At 34.0% G+C, this 11,717-nt stretch overlaps 1 protein-coding gene across 2 annotated transcripts in view; it reads left to right on the top strand.

Moving 5' to 3' along the window:
• LOC110027803 (serine/threonine-protein kinase tricorner) overlaps positions 1-11,592 on the top strand; it is a 39,509-nt gene extending 27,917 nt beyond the window's left edge. For both annotated transcript variants that reach the window (XM_020729382.1, XM_020729381.1), the window contains 2 exons: positions 11,013-11,066; positions 11,162-11,592. In XM_020729382.1, coding sequence (XP_020585041.1) covers positions 11,013-11,066; positions 11,162-11,247 — 140 coding nt within the window. In that variant the 3' untranslated portion in view covers positions 11,248-11,592. The remainder of the gene's footprint in view (positions 1-11,012; positions 11,067-11,161) is intronic.
• The last annotated feature ends 125 nt before the right edge of the window (positions 11,593-11,717 follow it).

Genomic DNA, 11,717 nt, shown 5'->3' with positions numbered 1-11,717 from the left:
TCCTTGATATATATATTGAAAAGCCTAAGGACTGATTTTATTGAAATAGAAAAGATGCATAAAGGTTGTATGAGAGGGCCCAATAAAGGCACCCTACTCATACGATACCAAGCACAATACTGCCCCAACAAAAAAATACGGATAGACTCAAAAAATTTAAAACATGCAGAGAAAAAAGTAGCTAGGGACAAACCGGTTTAGTCATGCCTCTTCTTCTAGTTTTAGGAGCTGAGCCAGATAACAAACTTGGAAGTGACGTGTCATTGCCAGGAGTAACCAAAGTATCATCCATTGAGTTTCCAAGCTGGAGTGTGCCCCCAATCTTCTTTTTCCGCCGAGAAGTGTAAACCTGTCATTCTTCATCTGAAGCCTGGCTCATGTGATCCTCGATCTGATTAGATATTAGAACCGCTGTAGAAGGAAAGACAGTACTTGACATATATATATAATCAATTGTCTGTGAAGTGTGAATTGTCACCTCTTCATTCGATGCTTTTTGAATAGGAGCTGCGGTCCCTACCTCTGGAAATCCTCTCCGCTGACTTGCAGCCGGTCAGATTCTCCATGTTGTTTTTCCCATAGCAGGCTCTTACCTGTAGGTTCCTAGCCATACTCTCTCTGCTGTCTTCCAAAGCAGAGTAGCCCAACTTACATCTGTCCACAGGAAAGTCCTGCCCTAAGCAGAGCACAGCCGCAGTAAACTCCTTCCCGAGCAAACAGAGGAACTGCAAGAATTCTGTCGGCCTCACAAATGGTCCACACCTTGTGAACCATTCCCCGCGGCCTCCTTTCTCCATTGTTTATTCCTGCAAGCTATCCAACAGGTTTTCCTACAGCTGCATGACCTCCTTTTTCTGCTTCTGCTCCCTACAGCTGCCAGCTTGCTTGCCGGCTCCTTGTAGGCCATTTTTTCTTCACCCTCTTCCACTAGAGCGGCCACTGTCTTCCGCCAGAGCAGCTACTGTCTTTCCTTCCTTTTTCTGCTGTCTTTCTCCTATGTCTTCCTTTAGGCCATCCCGAAGCTTCTCCCTGCAACCCCTAGTATCGGAATTCTCCTTGCAGTCTCTCCAGCTTTCCTGACAAGCATACGTTCATCAGCTCCTCCAGCAGCACAAGTGGTCAACTTTCTTCTTGCAACTAGCAATAGGTTAAATTTGAATCCTTCACCGCTGAACAACTTAAAAGTACAAAAAAAAAATTCTTAGAAGTAATTCAAAACAACCCACCAACTTCTTGACACACCAATGTAATATATCATTCTCTCATCTTGCCAGTAATGAGAGATTAAGAACTTGGATTATAGATTCAGGAGCCTCCAATCATATAATCAGAGACATCAATACTCTAGTCAACTATCAAGAGACTTATACATTTAGATCTGTCAGACTTGTAAAGGAATCACACTAAAAATGGCTGGAAAAAGAGATCTGAAGTCATCTCGGGATATTAATATTTCCTCTATTTTATTTGTTCCACAGTTGGATTATAATTTGATTTTAACAGCAAGCTTATTCTTGATATAATACAACTAAATTTTTTGCACACTTTTGAATTTCAGATAGTGAACTCGGGGAAAATGATAGGCGGTGTTGAAATGCATCAAGATTTATACCCACTCAAAGAAAATCTCTCTATACAAAAATGATCTCACCTCCAATTTTTACCTCTAATTTTTTAGTCGGTTGAGTCTATATCAGTCAAAAAATAGATCATGTTATGGCATTGTCGTATGGATCATCCAAATTTCAATTGTATTTTGAAGTTTTATCATCTTTTATTTATCTTTAAAAATTCTAGTTCTTATCAACGTGAGGTTTAACAACTTATCAAACACACTCAAAATAGTAATCCCATGGCCCAGTATAAATCCTCACACTCTTTTTTCTTCACAGAGATATTTGAGGACCTTCAAAGGTGAAAACCCTAAGTGGGGCTAGGATAATTTGTCTTATTTATTGAAAGTCATACTAGAACTACTTTGGTGTTCCTAATACAACAACAATAAGCCTTTATCCCACTAAGTGGGGTCGGCTACATGAATTGTTTTTTTTTCCATTACGTCCTTTTGAGTGTCATATTTTTCTTTAATTCGAACAGATTAAGATCATTTTTTATATAATGTATCCAAGTCTTTTTAGGTCTACCTCTGCCTAATGAAGGATAAAATCTAAAACCTCCTAAATCTTTCAAACTTTTCATAACATGATTAAAACTCAATTCCAATGCAAAGTATATATCCTCAAATGTGATAATGCCAAGGAGCATTTCAATTCCATTATTGTGTTATATCTTTTAAAAAATAGAATTATCCATGTCAGTTCATGTATTGATACCCACAACAAAATGGGATAACTGAGAGAAACAACAAGCAACTCCTTGAGGCATCTCACTTAATTATGATGTCCCATTAAGTTCCAATATATTTTTGGGGGGAAGCAGTTCTTATCGTAACATACCCTATCAACCGAATGTCTAGCCATGTACTTAACTTTAAAACACATCTTCATGTTTTGATGATTACCTATTCTCACATCAGAACTTTCTTTCATACTATACCATTTAAAATATTTGAATGTGTATCATTTGTTCACGTCCATTCCTATAATTGCACAAAACTTGACCTTAGATCTATCAAGTATATTTTTCTTGAGTGTATCACCAACAAAAAGAGCAAAGTAGCAAAGTACTACTTTGCTATTGTCAAAAAATACAACTCCATGGATGTCACTATTTTTGAAAATCAATTCTACTATCCCTAATTTTTTGTTCAGGAAAAGTGTGCAAATGAATATCAATTTTGGGATGCACTTGATAACACTTATATGGCCTCACCTCCTACTCCACCTAGACCTACTATCCTCCCCAACTAACATAATCAACCCAATCTAAACTCTATAACAAAGAACGTGTGTACACAAGGAGAAAGAAAAAACTTGAGCAAGTGGAAAACAATTTGCAATGACATAACTACTCAAACTAAAACTTGAGTCCACTTTCACATGAAATTTCGTGTAATGAGTCTAATATTAATGAGTTATCCCTGTCCTATTTTGATGCCAATGGCGTAGAAAGCTACATTAGATGTCAATTTAGGAGTATTGAGCTTATGGAAAGCTATTCTCATTCTACAAAGCTTTTGTTTGTAACATTAATAATTTGCAGATTCCTAAATATATTCACGAAGCTCTTCAAAATCCAGAATGGGGGAAAGCAGTTGAAGAAGAGATTTGAGTACTAAAGTTTAATGGTGCATGAATCATTACTAGAATCACTTAGGATAAGAAGCCGGATGAGTGTAAATGGGTGTTCAACATCAAATATAAAGCTGATTGGGGGTATTAAGAGCTTCAAAGCCGATTTGTTGCAAAATGTTCACTCAAGCCTATGTGATCGACTATCAGAAGAAGTTCATCGAAGCTACCAAACTTAACGCTTTCAAAGTTCACCTTTCAGTAGCAATTAACAAGAAATGTGAACTATATCAACTTCATATAAAAAATGTCTTCCTGAATGGGGATCTGGAAGAAAAAGTGTATATGGAGATACTATCAGGACTTGAGAATGATTCCATCAAAAATTTAATATGCAAACTCGGGAATTCTCTTTATTGGTTTAAGCAATTACCAAAAGCATAGTTTGAAAGATTTGATAAAACTATGAGATCTAACTGCCATTTTGAAAATTAAGTTGATCATTCTCTATTTGTATAACACGGTCAGGAAGGTAAGATTGTTGCACTAATAATATATGTGGATGATAGAATTCTTACGATTGGCGATGAAAGAGAGATTCTTAAGATCAAAGAAGTGTTTGCTACGGTGTTTGAACTCAAGGACTTAGGAACCAAAGATATTTTCTGGGTACGGAGATATTAAGGTTCAAAAAAGCCATCATTATATCTAAGAGGAAATACACCCAAAATTTACTAAAAGAAACAGAGATGATTGAATCTAAGCCTGTCGATACTCTAATGGATCCCAACCACAAGCTAAAGAGGGGAGAAGAAAGTGTCTCTGTAGATATAAGAGAAAATATAAAAAATTGGTATAAAAACTCATCTACTCACATGCAATGTCAAATCTTGCATACTCTGTGAGTATTATGAATGAACACATGAATAACCCAGATGAAGAGGATTTAGAAATGGTGTACAAAATTCTAAGATTTCTCAAGAAAACTCATGGTTATGAATTAATCTTTGAGAAAATCAGGAACAAAGATGTGGAGGTCTATACGAATGCTAGTTGGGCTATCAAACTGATTGACAAAAAGTCCACCACAGATTACTGCTTCTATGTATGGGGAAATTTGGTGATATGAAGAAGTAAGAAGCAAGATGTTATTTCTAGAAGCAGTGCAAAATCAGAATATAGGACACTCGCCTCGGGAATTTGTGAAGAGTTCTGGATTCAAAAATTTTTAAAGGAAATGGGATGTACCTCCAATAGGCCTATACAAATATTTTGTGACAGTCAAGCAACTATCATTATTGGTAAGAATCTTGTGCATCATGGAAGGATCAAACATTTTGATGTGTGGACACTTAATCTCTGAAAAGGCTAATGGGGAAATTATATAACTAAGTTATATCATGACACACCAAAAATTTGTTATGTCTTCACCAAAGCTCTTCCTTTAAGCACCTTCTCAAAGTTCAATACCAAGCTCGGTCTCTACAGCTTGTATGCCCTAGCTTGAGCGGGAGTGTGGAAATCTGAGATCTTGTGGAGAATTTGATTGGGTCAACTTAAGAAACTCTTGCTTAGTTTATTCCCTTCCTATATGCTATTTTATTTTATTTTTATTTCAAAATTATTTCATTTCCTAATTTAGGCTAGATATTTTTGGCAAGTTTGTAAATTAGAAGCGACTGTTTTTCCTATATATATATATATATCTATCGTACATGTGAATGATACATTCAGGAGGGAATTATTCCTCTCCAAATCAGTTCTTTGCATACAACAATCCACAACATTTCATGTCAGTGATAGATAGGGAGGCTCAGTGTTATGTAAAATTGCATGAGTTTGTAGTTCACTTTTTTTTTCTTTATTTTCACACATTCCGTGATTGCAAATTTTTATCTTTACTAATACATCTCCCTCACTCTGTAATTGGTGATTTTTGCTTTTAGCACGTGCAAATTTCGCCTAACTGATTTGAAGTTCAATGTTGTGATGCGGGCTTAAGAGATTATGTTAATTGTTGTTCATGTCGTTCCAGTTGTTTGATGACTATATGACACCGTTTTTAAATCATAATATTATTTTATATTTTCATGCTTTTGCTTATCCATTTAGGCATCTATCTAAACATGCTTATGCTTCGTATAAATAAAGAAGAAACCTCACAATGCGAGGACTAGTAATATATATGCCATAGCATAATAAAATCTAGGCAGATTTACATACATTCCACTTAATTCCTTCGTATTTACATATGTAACACTGAAAATTTAATTTTTTACATATATCACCTTACCTATGCTTGAAAAAGGTGCATGCCATTGATGTAGGCGCTGAATAGCGCCTGAAGGTGGGCGCTCCAGTGGGGCCGAAGCCCTATGTAAAATCGCACGAAACCACGGGAAGCCTCGCACAATGCGGGAAACTCGCGAACTCGCGGGTGCTAGAGAACCCGCGTCAGGGAAGGAAATCGTGAATTCTCACTATCCAACTAGGCAATTCCCACCAGATCTTTTCTGGGAAGTAATTTTGGATTCCTCTTGGCTTCCCACCTATCCCTTTTGTGTAGAAGTTTCTCCTAAGCCTATAAATTGTTGTCTTTGTGTATGTGGGGTCAGATTTGGGTTGTGTTTAAGTTCAGATTGTGTTGTCTTCAGTTCTTCTGTGTGGAGTTCATTTCCTAAATTATGAATTCTTATTATTTTTATTCTCTTCCTTATTTTAAAACATTTGTCTATTATATTCTATTTCTTAATTAAAAGCATTCCCTAATATAAGTCTTAATCCTTCTTATATATAGGGGTTGTTTTGCTTAGGGGAGGAGGCCTTGTTTTTTATATCTGAATTCAAGTTTTATCCTAGAGTTTTTCCCTTTTAGGGTTGTATCCAACATTGAGGAAGTGCTCCAGTTATCCCTCTTCTAAGGTGGCGATCGTCTTTAAGGGTCCGAGTGGTGCTCCGACTATACCTCGACTCCGCCGAGATATTTATGTGTTTGTCCGTCCCTTCTTGTACCCCTGCATCTAGCAGGCTGCTGTCCAACCCTCTCTTGCATCTAGCAGGCTGCTATCCTCTACTTTCATGCTGCTACTAGCTCACCCTCAACCCAACAGCAAGGCGCCGCCACTCCTGCCCTCTGCCCACTGCCCATTGCTCAGTAACCGCCAGCTGCTCCCTAGCCCACCAAATCACCTCCAACTCCTCGCCGCACCCCTGCAGACCGCTGTCCAGCTCCCTTCTGCATACAGCAGACCCTGTCCTCTACTTTCCTGCCGTCCAAACTACTGAGTCCTGCTACTCCCAGCTGCTATCAGACCTTCCCGGCTTACTACCCCACCTTCCAACCAACCTCCACCACCCTTGGAATACACTCTCGAGGTGTCCGTTTGTGCCGTTTTGTGTTTTGATGATGTTATTTCCAGTTTCTGCGTGTTGTAACCCTCTTTTCTTATTAATAAAAATTGTGTTTATGATTTGGGTTTTCTCCTCTGGTATCAATTCCTTAGGCCGAGTAGAGTGAGATGGATGTATATGTCAAGGATATGCTTAGCATCATCTTCTTTTCACGTAGAGGGATTGTCATTATTGGTATTTATTAAATAATTAGGAGGCACAAATCACGGTCTCTTGCAGTTTGGTACTAAACATGTCGACTTGACTCGAAGAAGCAAATCTAAGACAAATGAGATTTGATTGTTGGGCTTAATTGCTTATAAAGCCATCTAAAGCAATGTAATCGTAGCCACATATGAAGATATTGCTTGAAGCACAACACCTAGGATCTATGATTTTTAAAGTGTTTGAATTGGAAATTACAAAATAAAAAGTAAAACTACTAAAGATAAATTTATTTAACCAATTATTTGATCACGCCATTGTCGGGTCCCAAGCCCTGGATGTGAAAGGTGGAGAGTTGAGATAGGTAGTCGAGAGTCAACATAATTTTTTTGTCGAAAAGTTATGACAGGAATCATTTAAATCAATATATAAATGTTAGGACGTCTTCTGAAAGCGTCGCTTTGTATGACTTGAATTCAATAAAAAGTATGTGAGGACCGCTTCCCCAACACCCGGGTGTAATGTTAAATAAGTAAGGGTTCTCCATTATGGATGAATGCAGACAAAAAAGTTAGTTCATGAAACTATATATGTATTCTCACAGATATATTAATGTAATTAATATATATCTATGATTCATAGAAAAATAAATATCTCATGCATTTAAGAACCTAAATGTGTTGGAGAAAATGCTAAGAAGATTGATAACTTAGATTTTAAACTTTAGTATCCATGTAGGAGTTGTACTAGAAATAGTGTAGGTGTAATTATAAATAAGAGCTTGAAAAATGTCATAAAAATTAATAGAATTAGAGATGGAATTATAATCCTAAAGATTTTTGTTGATACTAAGATTCTTAATGGTAAAAGTGTTTATGCTCCTCAAACAGATTTAGATATATGTTTCAAAAGAAAATTTTTGGAATGACCTATAAGAATTAATATAAATGATACCTCTTGTAAACAAAATTTTTATTAGTGGAGATTTAAATGGACATGCTATTAGAAAATTTTAGAAATATTCATGATGACTATGGTTTTGGAGTGATTAATGAAGAAGAAGGTCATATTGAATTTTTATTTAGCTTATAATTTTGTTATTGCTAATAATTTATTTAAAAAAGGTGGTGAGCATATTATCACTTATAAGAATGGATCTAATAAAACACAAATTAATTATTTTCTTATGAGAAAAGGAGATCATCAAGAATGTAAATAATATAAGATCATTTCAAGTGAAAATTTAAGTACTCTACATTAATTATTAGTTTTAGATTTTAAGATTAAGGGTCAAAAATTAAAAATATAATAAATTATTGTTATATTATATGAGAGAGCACTTAAAAGTCAAAATCATTTTTATGAGTAAACTTCAAGATCTTAAAATTTGTGATGTTTATGAAGAAGCTTATGTTATGTGGAATACAATTACAAGCACTATTAAATAAATGACAAAAATTGTACTTGGAGAGTCAAAGGAAATTCTTTTATAAGTAAAAATAGTTGGTGGTATAATAATAATATGCAAGAAAAATAAAATATAAGAAGTTTGTTATTAAAATTGGTTTAAATATAAACACTTACATAATTGAGAAAAATATATGGTGTCCCGTAGAGAATCTAAGAGAACAATTTGTGATGCTAATAATTCTACTTTTAGTGTTTTTTATAATAGATTAGATACTAATGAGGTAAAAGATACGAGTATAAACTAGAGAAACAAAGAGAAAAACAAAATAAATATTTAATAAGTAAAGTCTATTATCAAAAAATATTTTTCTTAGATGAAGATATTCAACATAGGTGAGTGATATATTTGATAAACTTTTTAATGAAGTTTCTGAAAATACAATTGATTTTAGTGATCTTAATATCATTAATAATAATAAAATTTTTTATTTTTTCTGTCACATCAGTAAAAAGGGATTTGAGAAGGCTTTAAAGAAAAGGGTGAAAAAACAGTAGAACTTGATGGTATTTTAAAATAAGTGTGAAAATATTTAGGAGATTTGGGAATTTTTTGGCTTATTATGTTTTTTAATATTATTTTAAAAACTAAAAAGATGCATGAGTGGAAGAAGAATATTTTGGTCTTCATTTTAAAGAATAAAGTAATGATATTTATAATAGATTAGATATTAAAGAGAGATATATATATGTATAAACTAGCCAAACAAAGAGAAAAGAAAAGTAAATATTTAATTCAAGTAAATTGTATTTAAGATGTAAATCAAAAAACGATTTTCTTAGATGAAGATATTCAACATATGCGGGGGAGTTATTTTGATAAAATTTTTAATTAAGTTTCTGAAAATACAATCGATTTTAGTGATTTTAATGTTATTAATAATAAGAATAATAATTTTTATTTTTACTATCTTATTAGTAAAAAGAAAGTTGAGGCTTTAAAGAAAATTAAGAGTGAAAAATCAGTAGTACCTGATGGTATCCTAATAGAAATATGAAAATATTTAAGATATTTGAGAATTTTTGGCTTGCTAAACTTTTAATATCATTTTAAAAACTAAAAATATTCATGATTAGTGGAGGAAGAGTATTTTGGTCCCCATTTTTTAAGAATAAAGAGGGATGCACTAGTGTGTGTAAATTATAGAGGAATTAAGTCAATATGTCATACATCAAAATTTTGGGAGAAAATAATTAAACATAGGTTAAGATGTGATACAAAAATTTCTCATATTCAGTTTGGATTGATTTATGTCGAGCAAGTTTACTATAGTAGCTATACATTTGTTGAGAGATTTAATGAAGAAATACAGAGGGGGTTAAGACAATTTACATATGATTTTTGTTGATTTAGAAAAAAACTTAGGATAAGGCTCCAAGGGTAGTTCTTTGGAGTGTTCTGGAAAAGAAAATGTTGATATCACTTATATTCAAGTCATTTAAAGATATGTATACTAAATCTGTTACTTGTTCAAACATGAGGAGGATTGACAAAGTATTTTCCTATTACAACTAATTTACATGAGGTATCGTCTTTAAGTCCGTATTATTTTGCTTTAGTTATGAATGCTCTTAATGGGCATTTACAAGAGGATGTACCTTGGTGTATGTATTTCGCTAATGATATCCTTTTTGTGGATAAGACTAGAGAAAAAATTCAGGAAAAAAACTTAAATTATGGAGGTATACTTTAGAGTCTAAAGACATTCGTTCGAGTAGATCTAAAATTGAATACGTGGAATACAATTTTAGCAATAGTAGATATAGTGACAAAGTTGTAATAATGGGTGATCAAAATATTAAAAGGAGTGAAAGTTTTAGATATCTCAAGCCTATTGTTCAAAGCAATGATGATATAGATGGATGTTACTAGTAGAGTTCATGTTGGATGGTGGAAGTGGATGAATGCATCAGACCTATTTTATGATAGGAAAGTACCGCTTAAACTTAAGGGAAAATTTAATATGATGGCGGTGAGACATGCAATGTTTTATGACGCAAAATGTTGGCCTATAAAAGAGAAACATAAACTCTTATGTGGATGAGTGGCTTTGTGGCGCAAAATGTTGGCCTATGTTTTATGGCGCAGAATGCTAGCTTATAATTGTTGCTGCGATGAGAATGCTTATGCGGTTGAGTGGTCTTGTACTCAGAGAAAAAATGTGAAATGAATATATTCTTGAAAGTGTGGTGGTAACTCTCAGTCGCAAACAATAAGAGAGAGAGCCGTCTTGATGGTTTTGTCACATTAAACGTCAATCATCTGATGATCTGGTTAGGAGAGTAGATGTTTTAGATTCGACTTATGTTATGAAAGGCAGAGGTAGACTTGGGCAAGTTGTATAAAAATATGACATTTAATACGATACAATGGAGAAGTTGTCGATCCCACTTAGTGGGATAAAGGCTTGTTGTAGTTTGATCACGTAAATTTCCATTAAATCTCTCTGGTTTTGACAAAAATGCAAAAATCACTAAGAAAAGGTGAATCATGCATTTTGGTATTAATCAAGAGCATCAAGAAATCAAATGTGACTTCTAATTTTTCTCTCATTTTAAATTAATTCCTTAATCAGTCTAGATATATTATTTATATCTCGATTGTATTGTTCTTAATGCTATACAGAATAACTTGCAACTTCTTTTGTAATTCTTAACTTTTTTAATCGTTTTGTAATTATTTAAAGAAAAATTATGTTTAGGTGTTAGATATGTTTAATACGTAGGATTTGAGTGGAATATATATAAATCTTCCAACTTATTTTTGATAACCACATTGATGAACTCTCACCCCCACAGATATGAAGCGAAGAAGCGCATCACCGAAACGACACTCGATCGATTCCAGCTTCGGTAACTCATCCGTGCTCCACCGCTCTCAGTCGCAATTTCTAGTGAATTTAAACTCCCATTTTCCCCTTGAATTTCAATCTTTTATTATAATTTAGGTGAATCAAATATGGAAACCAGAAGGTCAGCTGAAGAACCAACAGAGAGGAAGATAATTTCATCAGGTGATGCAATGTCTCCTTAAATCTACATGGCATTGGGAGTGAATGACCTCCTTATTTTAGTTAAGGTTAGCCCCATGTCAATAAAGCTGCCATTTTGTAGAACAATTATATAATTATTTAGGTGTACAGAGCAATGTGTTTAAGGATGAGCAGAGTTCTCTGGTCCTTGTATAACTGAATTTTAGTGTGGTGGTTATTGTAAAACTAACTGCCCAGGTTGGCATTGCAATTAACTTGCCTTCTCTTGTGGCAGTTTATGGCCGCATTTTTGTGGGATAATGACAACAAGACTATTATATGTTTATTGTCATTGTCATTTATCAAGGAATTGTGTTTGGAAAAATTAGGGGCATTTGCATGTATACCACCCAATTATGTTTTTTTTATGTATTCAAGACTTAAATTTTGCTTTTTACAGTTATAACCAATTCCTTTACAGTTATCATATGCGATCATCATTCTAACTTTGCATGACAGTTTTTTTATATTG

Source organism: Phalaenopsis equestris, unplaced genomic scaffold (assembly GCF_001263595.1).
Source record: "Phalaenopsis equestris unplaced genomic scaffold, ASM126359v1 Scaffold000450, whole genome shotgun sequence".
In the NCBI taxonomy this organism is placed as follows: Eukaryota; Viridiplantae; Streptophyta; class Magnoliopsida; order Asparagales; family Orchidaceae; genus Phalaenopsis; species Phalaenopsis equestris.
The sequence above is the reverse complement of the archived record's forward strand: the minus strand, read 5'-3'. Positions and strand labels throughout refer to the sequence as shown.